We start from the raw sequence: 14,990 nt of genomic DNA, 5'->3' as shown, positions 1-14,990 counted from the left end.
CACACACACACACACACACACACACACACACACACACACACACACACAAAGTTGTATTCAGTTGACAAGTTTCTGGATTAACTACACAGCTATGATGCAATCACGTTACTAATTTGCTTGCCCAGTGAAATATGCTTATAAATGTTATGGAAGTGGGATGGCAGATAAGTTTAAAATGGCACCCTTTTGCAAAGAGCTCAGGCTTTTAATGAACTATTTTTAAATGGGTTGGAACTGGGAATTCCCTGGCAGTCCAGCGGTTAGGACTCCACGCCTCCACTCCAGGGGCACAGGTTCGATCCCTGGTCAGGGAACTAAGATCTCGCGAGCCGTGTGGCATGGCCAAAAAAGAAATAGGTTGGAACTCATTTTTCCCCTTTTAAAACAACTTGTGATCACGAATGCCATTATCTCTCACATATTTGACCTTTTTGTTTCAGCTTAGGCATATATTGTATGAGTACGTTAATCTAAGCAGAGAGAATCTTTTCTATGCCTCTATTCTAGCGAATAGCAGATAAAAGGATAATAATAATCCTTTTATATTTAATAATAATATAATTTCATTATAATTTAATATTATTAAATATTATTTTATTTAATAATAATCAGATAAAAGGATCCATTTTAAAACTGTTAATTTTGAAAACTTCTAAGAAGCCAAAACATTATGGCCTAAATCACCCAGAAGACATTTTAGTTCCATGTTAACTTTTTATTGATACTTTAGTTCCACAGTACTAAAAGCAAACACCTTTTACTTTAAAGTACTTTATCATATCATTTGATGTATGCAAGTCTGTGCTCTTTGACAAAATCAACATATAATGAAGACATGGCTTTGTTTACTGAGATTCAAACTTGATGCAATCTTTAAAATAAACTCAGTACTTTCAGAAACATAAAAAAAAACATATGTATGAAATAAATAAGCTACAAGTATATATAGTATAACAAGGCAATATAGCCAATATTTTAGAATAACTTTAAATGGAATATAACCTTTAAAATTTTTGAATCACTATGTTGTACAACTGAAACTTATATAATATTGTACATCGACTATACTTCAATAAAAAAAGGGGAAAATTGTGTGATCATCTCAATACATACAGACATTTCAGTTGACAAAGTTAACATCCATTCTTGATAAAAACTCTCAGAAAACTAGAAATAGAAGGGAATTTCCTGACCTTGATAAAAGGCATCTATGAAAACCTTATGGCTATCATTATACCTAATGGTGAAAAAAGGAATGTTTTCCCTAGGATCAGGAACAAGGCAAGGAGCCAAGGCAACAAGGTAAAAGATAAGGAAATAAAAGACATTCAGATTAAAAAGGAAGAAGTAAGACTGTCTTTACTCATAGGTGATGTGATCTTCTATACAGAAAATCCTATGTAATCTACAGAAATGCTAGCATTAGTAAATGAGTTTAGCAAGGTCAGGGATATAAGACAAAATATACAAAACTCAATTGTATTTTTATATGTTAGTAATGAAAAATCAGAAATTAAAATTAATAACTTAATACTATTTATAATAACATCAAAATATTAAATACTTATGAATAAAGCTGACAAAAGATGTGCAAGATCTATATGCTGAAAACTATAAAATACTGCTGAAAGAAGTTAAAGAAGACCTAAATTAGTAGAGACGTCAACTGTTCATTGGCCAGAACACTCAATATTGTTAAGATATCAATGGTCCCCAAATTGTGTCATGTACATTGAACTTTAGGAAGTGAAATTATGCTTTATATTTATTAGGGGAGCTTCCTTCATAAAGGAATTTCGTGATAACCACACTGAGAAGTAAGGAAGTGATTTGCGCATTTTGTAACTCATGATACAAGGCTGTGCATTCATTCATTCACTCATCTATTTATCCATGTTTTACATTCTACCTACTTCCAGAAAGGATCCTGTCAGTTTGCTTGCATGATACCCTGATATGTGCAAGATTGCCTTGTTCTGAGTGTAAAATGAGGACAGTAATACCTATTTTTCAGGGTTGTTGTCAATAGCAAAGACAATATATGTAGAGTACCTACAGGTGCAATAAATTGGAGCCATTATGGATATAGAACAATATTAATAACTCAAAAATATATTTATGATTTAGTATTAATTCAATCTTACAGTAACACAATGTTGATTGTTATAATATTGATATATTATAATATAAGTTAACTGAGGACATGATGCAAGAAGGCCATCCTGGCCAACCAGATCAGAAGAATAGGTCTGGAGATCAGTACGGTGACCAGATAGAGGGTTATTACATCCATGTAAGAAAATAGGAAATAAAAGATTTGGCAGCACTTAATTTTCCACTCAAAGCTCTGAGAAGAGATGCTGTAAAGCAACTGTGGCTGTGGCTTCTGATTTTGGACCTCGGGAGGCACTTCCTGCTGTGCTTCTTTGCCTCCTGGACTGTGTGTGCCTTTGCCCAAAGTGGACTCTGTTTCTTCTCCTCTTTCTCCTTCCCTTCCTGGTCATCCTCCTGATTCTTTCAATATATTTGTTTCCTGATAATCACAGTTATACATGTTCAAGGTAGAAAATTTAGAAAATACACAGCGAAAACCATAAAGATCACCTTCATTCCCCTCTCCCACCCTCAGAAATAACCACTGCTTAATATCTACATTTTTGTCTTTTTTCTAAGCATATTCTGCCTAAATTGTATCATCCTATGCATCGTTTTAAAAATTTATTGTTTGGGATATAGTGAAAATTTCCCAGTGCTATTAAAGGTTGTTCTGTCATGTGATTATGAAACACTGCATAGTATTTCATTGCAAGAATGTACCATAAATAATCATTCCCATTTTAGTGGACTTTTAGGTTGTCTTCAATTTTTTTCTTTTCGTAAATAACTTTGTGATGAGCATCCGCACCATCAAATCCTCATGCACATCCTTATTTATTTCTGTAGCATTCTTTTCTGAAGGTGAAATTACTGGATTAAAACTCTTGCCTAGGGCTTCCCTGGTGGCGCAGTGGTTGAGAGTCCGCCTGCCGATGTAGGAGACACAGGTTCGTGCCCCAGTCCGGGAAGATCCCACATGCTGCGGAGCAGCTAAAAAACTCTTGCCTACGTGTAAACCTTTTGATACTTATTGCTAAATTTTCCTTGTGAAAGTTGTTTAGCAATGGACAAGGGAGTCAGTTTGCCCACATGTGTGCTGACTCTGGGTACTTTTCCCCCTGATATTTGATAATTTGAAGGAAGACAAAGCATATCTAACTGTGGTCTTAATTTGCATTTCTCTAATGACTGGAGAGTGAAAGTCCTGTATCTAGTGTCATCCTTTCTAGCTCTCCTCCCGAAGCTACCTCACCTGCCCTCATTACTCAGAGTGACAATTGGATGGAAGGACTTCATTTGCTTTTCTTAAAAAATAGAAATATATATTACATTTATTTGTATTTTAACAACCCACGTTGTCAGTTTTTAATTATTCCTCATTTATTTCCAACTTTTTTTTTTTTTTTTAATTTTTGGCTGTGTTGGGTCTTCGTTGCTACGTGCGGGCTTTCTACGGTGGTGGCGAGTAGGGCTGGGGAGGGCTACTCTTCCTGGGGCACACGGGCTTCTCATTGCGGTGGCTTCTCTTGTCGCAGAGCACAGGCTCTAGGTGCGTGGGTTTCAGTAGTTGTGGCGTGTGGGCTCAGTAGTTGTGGCTCGCAGGCTCTAGAGTACAGGCTCAGTAGTTGTGGTGCACGGGCTTAGTTGCTCCGCGGCATGTGGGATCTTTCCACGGCTCGAACTCGTGTCCCCTGCATTGGCAGGTGGATTCTTAACCACTGCGCTACCAGGGAAGCCCTGCTTTTTTATTCTTAGTATCTGGTGCAGACCATTGCACCACATGTTTTCTATGAATGCTCACTATAGCCCTATCTACGAGGTGGGTACTGTTATTAACTCCACTTCATGTGTGAATGAGAGGAGACTTGGAGTAAACTAGTCTGTCCAAGGTCACACCAGGGAGGTGATGGCAGAACCAGGGCTTGAACCCAGGCTGACTCTAGAGCCCATCCTCTTAATCACTTAATGAACTATCTGAATCTAGGAAGATGGGGCCCTGGGGGTCTCCTCTTATTAAATTTCAGGCAGCCCTGGTTCAGCTTGCAGCTCCACATCACTCTGGGCGTGGCTACCCAGGTTGTGTTTCAAAAATACCTTCTCATTGAGGGTTTGGGGATTGGGGGTAATTCCAGGGCATCCAGGGCCCTGCCTACTTCCACCTTCAACCTTAATTGATAAGGTAGAGAGCCTTTCTCATTTACCTAACTTGTCTTGTTCACTTTCTGAGTAGCTGGTAACCTGCAGGAAAGTGGGTGGGATGGAGGCAAAACAAACAAACAAACAGCAACAACAAAACCATCCTAACCGCATTCCTAACCTTACAATGTCCTAGCGTTATGTTGCCATTTGCAACATCAGGGGATTAGGGGGGGTGTTATATGCATGCATCATGATTTTAAAACAACGAACAAAGAAAACAACCCTAAAGCAGTGTGCTGTTCGCTGTGAGAAAAACAGAACTGGAAATGTGTTCAAAGCTTGAGTCCATCTTCAGTTTCCCCATCTTGCTTTGACTGCCCCACCTCCTCCAAGCCCCACTTCGCCATCTTCCAAGACCTGCAGAGATCTGGCCTTGTGACTTCCATAAAACTCTCCTCTATTTTTTTTTTTTTTTGGTCAGTGCCACGGGGCTCGTGGGATCTTAGTTCCCTGACCAGGGATTGAACCCAGCCCCTCTGCAGTGAAAGTGCTAAGTCCTAACCACTGGACTGCCAGGGAATTCCCAAAACCCTCTTCTTTAGAAAGGATTTGAAGTCTTGGAGAGAGTGTAAGAGACAGTTTCTCTCTTCCTCGAGTATTTGCATTTGAACTTCAAACCCAAGGGTGGCATGAAAGATTTGTTTCCTGCTCAAGGAATTTCAGACAGTAGCAAGTAGGAGGGGAAAGAGTCGTACAGGAGGGAATCCCTTAGAGTCTCCCTGTGCTTAGTGCACACAGTGACTCACATCTCCCAGGGACGATCGTCCTCTTTTAGTTTAGTAATAATAACAATAGGCATATGTGGCAAGTGCTCTACATGCATCATGTCCTTGAACCCTCACATCTGCCTGTGAAGAAGTTTCCCCTTTATACATTGAGAACTGAAGACCCACAGATGTCAACTTTCCCAGGGACACAGAACTAGTACACGGGTGGAGCTAAGACTTGAACCCAGGTCTTTCTAACTGCAGACCCTGAACTTGTAGGATTAGTGCCTTCATAATGAGATGCAGGAACTTCACTGCCCTGGTTTCTTGTTTCTCAATAGTCAAACTTGAAAAGCTGTCAGGGAAGAGCTCCAGGCTACATTGTGGGTCCACGATTGGCTTGCAATAGGCACTTCCCAAGCCTGACCTGGGACACTAAATGCAAAAAGAAGCCAGTCCTCCCGTGTTTACCTGGCTAACTCTGGATATAGGTTCTCATTCTTCTAGACTCCTCCCTGTGCCTTCTAAATCATACTCAGAGTGTCACCCTGCAGTGCTCACTCATGGCATTTATAGACTTAACCATGATGCCAGCCTCTGTGTTGAGCACTTACCTCCTTCAGTCCTCACAATTATTCTGCCAGGAGGCACAGTTATTATACCCATTTCAAAGATGGAGAAACTGAGTCCCAGAGACTCAGGCCACATGGAGGTAAGCAGCAGAGCTGGGATTCAATACCTGGCCTATGACTCCAGAGTGTACCCAATGCAGCCTCCATCTCTGCCCTACCTCCTGGGTGGCACCCTTTCTCCCATCAAGCTCGCCAACTCTTTCTGATGCCTCCCTGTGTCTGTCCTCCTAGTTTGGATGAAGATGGCAAGTTCCTCAGGCTCCTGGCTCTCCAGATGCTTCATCACACTCGTCTTCCTCCAGTTGCCTTTGCGTGTGTCAGGTGAGAGTTTCCGTACCTCTTTCCCTGCCTGCGACATCTGACAAAGGGGTTCCAAGAATAAGGAGGCCAGGCCCAAGACCTTGTTTCTTCTCGGGTGCATGTTCCAGAGGGCAGGCCGGGCTTGGCGAACCTCAGTCTCTCTCCGGGGGTCACGCAGTGCTGAGCAAGAACTCACATCCAGCTTAGGCTCTTCGCCACTTGTCCTAGAGCCTCTCCTGCTGTTCTTTTCTTCGCTAGTTCTTCCTTCCGTCCTTCTTTCTCTCCTGTCTAGACGTTCGGCTTGCTGCTGTAACACCATAGAAATTGTTTTGCCCCTGCTAATAGGGCTCAGGCAAAGAGTTCGCCGACTGCTGTTCTATCTCAGAGTGAGGATTTGAAGCGGGAGCAGCTGGGTGCTCATGAGAAGACTATAGCGGTTCCTGAGGAAGCACCTCCAGTTCTCCAAAGTCTCGGGCAGGATGAGATTGTGGTTGAGATGCTGAGTTTGAATCAATGTCTTCAGGCAGGACCATTGAAAGCAATCCTGAGAGATAAACATCTCACTTTAAAGTCATTCCTGGGTCATGCGGGGTTTGAGTCGCTGAGAGAAGAAGAGAGCCTCACCAACTTGGCTGGAGGTCTCTCTCAAGGTGATGGCGGCAGTTGGGATGTGCCTGAGTCACCTGCCATTCGACGTGGGGCCCTTGACACGGAGAAGCTCTCAGAGGGTGGTCACAGGCGGTTTCTGTTTCAGCCCCATCTCCAGGGAGGTTCTCCTCATCAGCAGTGGCTCTTGCTGTGATCCTGCCTGTCCTGGGGATTTTCATCACGGTGGGCATTTACATCATCTGGAAGCAAAGAAGGTCAAAAGGTAACTAAGTGGTAAGGGAGCCCAGGCTGGCAGGAATTGGTACTGCAGCCTCTCTAGGAAAAGGCTGGGAGGAAGCAGACAGAGACCTAACAGTTATCCATAGGTTGTCTGGGAGAAAACTGGTAGAGCTGTGTTCTGGGGACCCACATTGAAGAAAGGATCAAAGAAAGTGCAGAAAGCTCCTGGGCAGAGCTGTGAATTAATTAGAAGACTGGCATCATGCCAGTCTTCTAATTAATTAAGAAATCCAGGGCTTCCCTGGTGGCGCAGTGGTTGAGAATCTGCCTGCTAATGCAGGGGACATGGGTTCGAGCCCTGGTCTGGGAGGATCCCACATGCCGCGGAGCAACTAGGCCCGTGAGCCACAACTACTGAGCCTGCGTGTCTGGAGCCTGTGCTCTGCGACAAGAGAGGCTGCGATAGTGAGAGGCCCAGGCACCGCGATGAAGAGTGGCCCCCGCTTGCCACAACTAGAGAAAGCCCTCGCACAGAAACGAAGACCCGACACAGCAAAAAAAAAAAAATTAATTAATTAATTAATTAATTAACTCCTACCCCCAACATCTTAAAAAAAAAAAAAAGAAATCCAATCATATCCATTAGATAAAACCCTCATTAATATGGTTGCATTTCATGGCTCGCAGGGTTGCCAAGGACCTTGAAAGTCACATAACTGAACACTCCTTTCCCTGTCTGATGGTTTGAAGACCCTCTAATCCTTTCTAATGGTCACACACCCACAGCGACAAGGAGCAAAGTCCTGCTCAGGCAGCTTGTGGTCCCTTGGACAGCTCTGCCTGTTAGAAAAGGACCTTCCTTAAGCTGAGCTGACATCTCTCTCTCTCTCTCTCCCTTCCAGAGAGGCTTCTCTATGAACACGCAATGGAGGTAGGTGAGTGTCCTGGGCTGGGCAGGTATGTTTTTCTGTTTTGTTCATTTTTGTGTCCCCAGGGCCCACTAATCTAAATTCCGGACCTGAAGATTCCAGTATCTGCTGGGTGGTGACGGTGGTGGTGGTGTCAAAACCTGTTGTTCCCAGTTTCTGCTGACTCTACCTTGTAATAGCTTGCCTTCCAGTATGTTCGGTGATTTTGTCTCTGAGATCATGGCTTGATCTTATCCTGGGGGAGTCGTGTAGGTCTAAGGTAGGGGACCCAACAAATAATTGATAATTCTCTGCTAAGCGGTGCAGACTATACCAGACGCTGGGGACACAACAGTGAGTGAAAGCGGACACGGTCTTTGCCTTCTTGGAACCTTCTGTCTAGTCAGGGAGGTATACGTGCATTAAATAATTACACAAATAAATGTGTACAGAAGCTACAAAAGGAAGTTCTGAAGGCTGGGAAGACGGTGACTGGGTGGAACCAACCAAACTTCAGGGATGGCAGAGGAGTTTCCAGATGATGGTCCCAGTGATGTTTGATCTGGAAGACGGACAGGCATGGGGGAAGAGGGAATAGGAAACCACCCACAGCAGAACAGCTTGAGAGAGAAACACGGTGCAAAAGTGAGGGGAAAGGTGGCAGAAGGTGCTGCTGCAGAGTTAGGCGGGGACCAGCATGTGAGGCCTTGCAGATCCCATGAAGGGTTTTCGTCTTTCTCCTTGGAGCTGTGGAGAAGCTGCGAATGGGCTATCCTGACCAGAATTGTGCTTCCAGAAAGCTCTCTCTGGCTGCTCTGTTGAGAGGAGACCAGAGGGAGCGAAACAGAATTTGAGGACAATTTGGGCCGCTCTCTCTGGCATCCAAATGAGAGAGATGAGGGCCTGGATCAGGGAGGTGGAGGTGGAGACAGAGGGGGACGGGTTCAAGAGCCCATAAACTCAATAGGAAGCAGGGACCCTCAAGGTAATGGCACAGAATCTCATTTTCTTTTACTTTCGTTCCTCTAGAAAATCTTCTCTCAGACCATGCAAAAGAAAAAGGTAATTATATATATAGAATAAGGGGTAGGGAACAAATAACACTTTTTCTCCTACATAAATGCTGGTGGCTGTTATACATACAATATATATGTGGTGTATGTGTATACACACATGCACACACCCACACACACACACCACACATATATTCTCTGTTAATACCATTGGAATTTATTTTTTAATATCAAGGGGTTATAGGGTTGGTAGCAGTGGCCAAAGGGATGCCTGGGGTCAAAATTCATAGGTTCCTTCATTGGCTTTCCCACCAATAACCTAAAAAGAAGATTCATATACTATTTTAACATATATTAAAATGGTATTATAGGAGGATCCATACAATCTTTGCATTGAGAGAGGTGGTGTGATACAGTGGGAGGGGCATAGGCTCTGGAGTCAGCAGCACCTGGCTCAGATCTGCCACTTGCTGGCTGGGTTAAGTCGCTTTACTGCTCTGAGCTTTGGTTTCCTCATCTGTAAAATGGGGATAATAGATCTCTTCACCCGATTATTTTTAGGATTAAAAGAGACAACTTAAAAAAAAACCCACACAACTCCTACTACAGTGCCTGAAACCTTTCCCTTATTGCCATTTTGTCTTCATTCATTGAATGTTTGCTCTGGGCCACTGAGGGTAAAAGACAGACACCCCAGGTACCAAAAAGCAGGTGGGGCTCTGCCCTCTGAAAGTCTAGCTGGGAGGACAAGTCACTGGCTCAGAAATGGCTCCACCTGCAGTGATTTCGGCATCTCCTCCCTTCCCCACTCACATCTGCTCCAGACTAGTTAAAGCATAGGGGTGCACACCTCAGGGACACAATGACCGTCGTGTCCTAGAAGGGAGGGAACAGCGTGGTGTAGTGGGGAAGGCCTCCAACTAGGAATCAGACAGACTTGGGTTTGAATCCTGCCTCCTTGGCCACTTACCAGCTGGATAATCTGGATATATTTCCATGTCCCTTTGAGCCTCAGACCACCAGTCTGTAAAATGGGAATAATAATTATATGCACCTCATATTGTTGAGCAGATTCAGGGCCTACGTCATAAAAACAGGGCACACTAAATGGAGGCTGTCGGTAGTGGGAATGGTAAAAATAAACCGTTATCTTGTTAGGGGCCATATCATATTCAGCTTCGCTGCCCCAATGCCCAACACCTAACATATGCCCAGCCCTTAGCACAGGGCCTGGCAGTGAACTCAAATGTATAATTTCAACTCTGTGGCAGGGCCAGTGCTAAGGGGAAAATGTGGGCAGATGACCCTTCCAGAGAGGCTGCAAGTACTCCCCCAAAGCACAGAAGCATATGCACATGTCCCAGACCTTCTGGGGTCTCCAAATTTGTGTTTCTCCACAGTACTTCAGCGGGGTGGGGGGAGGTTAGTGTAGAGAATAACAGCCCACATCAGTAAGTCGATGGTAGGCCTTCAGCTAGTTTTACACCATAGATATTATAAACAGTTATAAAAGGGCGGCAAGGCATACACTCATGGACACTCGGTTACAAACATATTGGAAACACTCATATGAACAGCGGAAATGAAACCAGACAGACAAAAGGAAGGGAAGAGGAACCAAAGTCAGGGTAGTCCAGGTCATCTGGAAAGTGGCACCAGCACCGGTGAATTCCCCAGTCTGCCCTTAGGGGGATGTGACTGTATTGGGAGCTGATAGGATTGTCATCATTCTTTCAGCGGGGGGTTGGGTTTGGGGGCTGAGGGGCACAGGGGTGGAGTGATGAGACTTCCTGGGCCCTGGGGATAAAGTGGCAGGATCTGCTCACTCGTGCCTCTTTCTCTGTTTTTTTAGGACGTCTCTATAAAGCCCTCAGTAAGTTCTGCTCCCCTTCCGTGCCACAAACCTCCTTCTGCTGACATCTTTGCTTTATGATGAGAGTCTCAGATTCACCTTCTGGGGCAGAAGAGAGGGGGCAAGGGCAAGGATACTTCAAGCATGAGGGTGGGGAATTTCCTGGCTCCCTAAAGCCTCTTTTTCCTCAAATATTCTGTGCTCCTCTTTCCTGCACAATTGTTGTGTAGTCACTAAATGGGAAATGTTTTAGCAAGAAGAGAGATACCTTCCATAGGTGAAGACATCTGGGAGACACTTCTATCACTCAGGCATGACGTTGCCTTCGGTGGGATCCAAGGTAGATGGATCCTCATTCAACTGAATATGTGGAACAGTGCTTCTCCACCTGTTCATGTATGAGACCCTCTTCATAACAACAACAACCCCAAATCCTCAGACATGTGATATGTCTATTTGATTTTACATTGAGAAAACACGCATAAGAAAATCTAATGGAAATTAGTAATAGATTTAAATGAACTTATATTTTATTCTTCTCCCACAACATCTACATACGTTTATGTTGCCATCACTTACCTGTGTGAGATGTGTTGTTGATTCAATCTGCAAGTCAGGTTTGGTTCCCATAGGGACTCACTGACCCTCTGCAGTATCTCTGGGGACCCCAGGACCATGGCTGGGAGCCATTGCTGTTGGAAACACTGTCATGGGGAAAGTTCAGTGTATTGCTAGTGGGGATCTGCTCTGGGAATGCGGTTGGGATGGGACTGGAGCATCACAGGCATGTACAAGCCCTCATTCTGATTTGTCAAATTGTTATTCTTTAGAGAAACTCCGGCATGAACTGAGTAAGTTCCCCTGTTCTTATAACTTCTATACCAACTTATGTTGATTCTATGTTTCCAGTGAAAGCTCACTCCCCTTGTTTCTTCTTTTGTAGAGTTAAAGAGAGCTGCAGCAAACTCAGGTGAGGTGCACTCTCCCTGTCCCCCCACTCTACCTGCCCCCACTCCAACTGCACCAGGAGGTCTCCATTTCTCCATTACTTTAACAATCCCTTTTTCTGTCTTTTAGGCTGGAGAAGGGCCCGGCTACACTTTGGTAAGTTGCACCAGTTTAATGGATCCACATTTCAGAGCCCATTGCTCTGTTCCTTTGGAAGGCAGACTGTAATTAAAAAAAAAAAGTTAAGTCAAATCTGTTTATCTGCTTATCAAATTTTAAGAGTTTTTGATTTAGAAAGTCTCCCTTCTTTTAGAACGCTGATAAATAATTGGTTTACTCTTCTTATGGGTTTTCCCTGATTTTTGAGATTTTTCTTAAGTTCATTGGTTACTTGTATTTTATCTTTTTGGCTTGTCTGCGCCTGTCCTATTCTGGCTACTTTTCGACTTGTGGGGACTTTTTCTATATTAACTCTTGGTCCTATTTTTCACAAAATATTTTTCTGAGTTTTTCATTTGCATGTTAATTTCCTCATTGTATTTTTTTTTTTTTTGGATGCATGAGTGTTTTATATTTCTGCAGCCTCAGTAGTTGTAGCACACAGGCTCAGTAGTTGTGGCTTGTGGGTTCTAGAGCGCAGGCTCAGTAGTTGTGGCACACGGGCTTAGCTGCTCCGCGGCATGTGGGATCTTCCTGGACCGGGGATCGAACCATGCCCCCTGCATTGGCAGGCGGATTCTAAACCACTGTGCCACCAGGGAAGTCTCTCTATATTACCATGTTAAAATGATAATTATAAGCAATAATTTTAGCTAAGAAAATGAGCGTCACACACTCACTGTGTGAACAAGGCACTGTCTCATGCATTAGCTCATCAGATCTGCACAACAGCTTCTCCAGCATATTATTCAGTGGTGCTATTATTCCTCCTTTACAGATGAAGAAACTGAGGTTTGGAGGTGAATAACAAGCCCAGGGTCACATAACGAGCTTGTGGCAGAGCTGAGACTCAAAACATGCTGTGTAGCTACAGGGTCTAACATCAAAGCCTGTTTATTATCATGCATTAGACTCCTTTGGACCAGCAAAGACAAAGGCAGTGTTTCCTAAGGATTAAGGCAGCTTCACAGATGGGTGAAAAACATTTCCTCTTTTACTTAGTAGGCCATCAGGAGACCTAGGAGACTGGAAGACAGTTTTCTTTAGTTCCAGGACATGTGAAGGTGAGGGCACCATAAACTAAAATGGGCCGATGACAGTGGTTGCAGACCTAGGGATGATTATTCCCTCCAAAGCTACTCAAAGATCCTTTGAGACCTAGCCGTCTCAGACCTCACCTCTCTGTGACTCTCTGCAGTGACGGTGACCCTGGACCCAGACACAGCGCATCCCAAACTCATCCTGTCTGAGGACCGCAGGTGTGTGAAGCTTGGAGACACAAGGCAGCCTGTGCCCAACAACCCTCAGCGATTTGACTTCGTCGTCAGTGTCCTGGGCTCTGAGTACTTCATAGCTGGCTGTCACTACTGGGAGGTGTCTGTGGCAGACAAGAGCAAATGGGCCCTGGGGGTGTGTAGTGAGTCAGTGAGCAGGAAGGGGAAGGTCACCGCCTCGCCCGCCAATGGACACTGGCTCCTGCGACAGAATCGCAAGAATGAGTACGAGGCCCTAACATCCCCGCAGACCTCCTTCCGCCTGAAAGAGCCCCCACGGTGTGTGGGGATTTTTCTGGACTATGAAGCAGGAGTCATTTCCTTCTACAACGTGACCAACCAGTCCCACATCTTTACTTTCACCCACAGTTTCTCTGGCCCCCTTCGCCCTTTCTTTGAACCTTGCCTTCATGATGGAGGGAAAAACATGGCACCTCTAGTCATCTGTTCTAAACTCCAAAAACCAGAAGAATCAACTGTCCCCAAGCCAGAAGAAAAAGGTCTTGCTAATGGAGACGTGGCCCTGCAGGTGGACCCTCTTCTGCTCCCCGCTCAGGCACCAGAGCTCCTTCCACTCACAGATATGATCCTGTCCTGGCCCTCTGACATTGGCCCAGCCCTGCAGGGGCTCAAGGTTCCTTCTTTTTAGGGATGAGCCTCATCACCTGCTCCCCAGACGCTCCAGCCCAGTGCCCTGGATTTCAGTCTCTTGGCCTAACCACCTGATTCTGGACCGTCTCTCCTCCTTTCCCCCAGGCCCCTTTGTGGTTTCTCTTGTACCAACTTTCTCCCAGGGTTCAGTTCTAAACCGTGTCTTCCTTCTGGGGACTTGAAGTTTACATTGCCCTGGAAGAATTCTTGAAAACCAAATGATGGGAATTCCCTGGCAGTCCAGTGGTTAGGACTCCGTGCTTTCACTGCTGAGGGCCCAGGTTCAATCCCTGGTTGGGGAACTAAGATCCCGCAAGCCATGTGCTGTGAGCAAAAAAAAAAAAAAAAAAAAAAGACGGGAGGAAAACCAAATGAACAATCAGATTAAGTTTAGGTGGTGGTGTTGAATGTGTGTCACTGAGATACAGGGGCTCTTTACTCGAGGGGCTGTTTAAAAGCACTTCATCCTGCCTCATCCTGCACTCAGGCTTGTAGTCATGAAGTTATGATGTGACTTCTTACTTATCCTGCCAAGAACTGCTTTTCTCCTTTTCTCTGTTCAGGCCTCTAGCCCCCATAGCCAGCTTTTTAAAAGTAAACATGTTTTGGATCACACACTCTTCCTTCTTTCTTCTGGAATATAGGGCAGAAGGCCAGAGGAATTAAAAAAAAAAAAAAAGCCACGCTTTTCTATTTCCTTGATCCTGTTTACAGCATAGTTTGGTGACATTCGGTGCTAATGTACATGTTTTCAAAGCTAACTTGGTGATAACCAGGTATGGGGACTTTAAACGTGGTAGCCGTAATCCTGAAAAACCCCAGGAGGAAGCTGGGAGGTATGGCTTCAAACAGAGCAGCTCAGCTGTGTGTGGCCTTGAAAAGGCAGCAGTGGGTTAGGCCATCTGTTGCGCTGGCCTTTTTGAATCCCCTCTGGGATTCAGAGAGGCCCAGCTAGAAAAAGTGGCAGTTTTAACCACCAGTATAGAAGCTTTTGTTCTATAAGACCATAATATTGGAAAACTTGACTATTTGTGGAGCAAACAGCCTCTTAGATCAGAGAGTATTGATCTCACATAGGAAGTTGGTAGACCAGGTGTGAGGATAAAATAATGAACTTGCTTTTTGGTGTGGGTGTCAGAAAGAACCCTAATCACCCTCAAGTCACACCACATGTGTGATCTGACCTCTTTGTGGTGAGGTTGGCTATCAGTTTGCAGATGGGTACACAGTTCTGCCCAACAGAAAGTGGCTCTATGTGTCTGTCAGAAGTTCTCTTAGTGCATGTATTAGGGTTCTCCAGAGAAACAGAATAGGTATTTTATTTTTTTTTTTTTGCGGTACGCCGGCCTCTCACTGTTGCGGCCTCTCCCGTTGTGTAGCACAGGCTCCGGACGCGCAGGCTCAGCGGCCATGGATCACGTG

The 14,990-nt window shown here is 44.5% G+C and overlaps 1 protein-coding gene across 1 annotated transcript in view; it reads left to right on the top strand.

Annotated features, from left to right (window-relative positions):
- Positions 1–13,566, top strand: part of ERMAP (erythroblast membrane associated protein (Scianna blood group)) — a 21,422-nt gene extending 7,856 nt beyond the window's left edge. The window contains exons 2-10 of the mRNA XM_029229575.1: positions 5,867–5,956; positions 6,690–6,806; positions 7,666–7,698; positions 8,701–8,733; positions 10,537–10,557; positions 11,367–11,387; positions 11,480–11,506; positions 11,614–11,640; positions 12,842–13,566. Coding sequence (XP_029085408.1) covers positions 5,867–5,956; positions 6,690–6,806; positions 7,666–7,698; positions 8,701–8,733; positions 10,537–10,557; positions 11,367–11,387; positions 11,480–11,506; positions 11,614–11,640; positions 12,842–13,566 — 1,094 coding nt within the window. The remainder of the gene's footprint in view (positions 1–5,866; positions 5,957–6,689; positions 6,807–7,665; positions 7,699–8,700; positions 8,734–10,536; positions 10,558–11,366; positions 11,388–11,479; positions 11,507–11,613; positions 11,641–12,841) is intronic.
- The last annotated feature ends 1,424 nt before the right edge of the window (positions 13,567–14,990 follow it).

Source organism: Monodon monoceros, unplaced genomic scaffold, assembly GCF_005190385.1.
Source record: "Monodon monoceros isolate NGI ecotype Baffin Bay Population unplaced genomic scaffold, NGI_Narwhal_1 Super_Scaffold_18, whole genome shotgun sequence".
In the NCBI taxonomy this organism is placed as follows: Eukaryota; Metazoa; Chordata; class Mammalia; order Artiodactyla; family Monodontidae; genus Monodon; species Monodon monoceros.
This window is presented reverse-complemented; position numbering and strand designations above follow the sequence as displayed.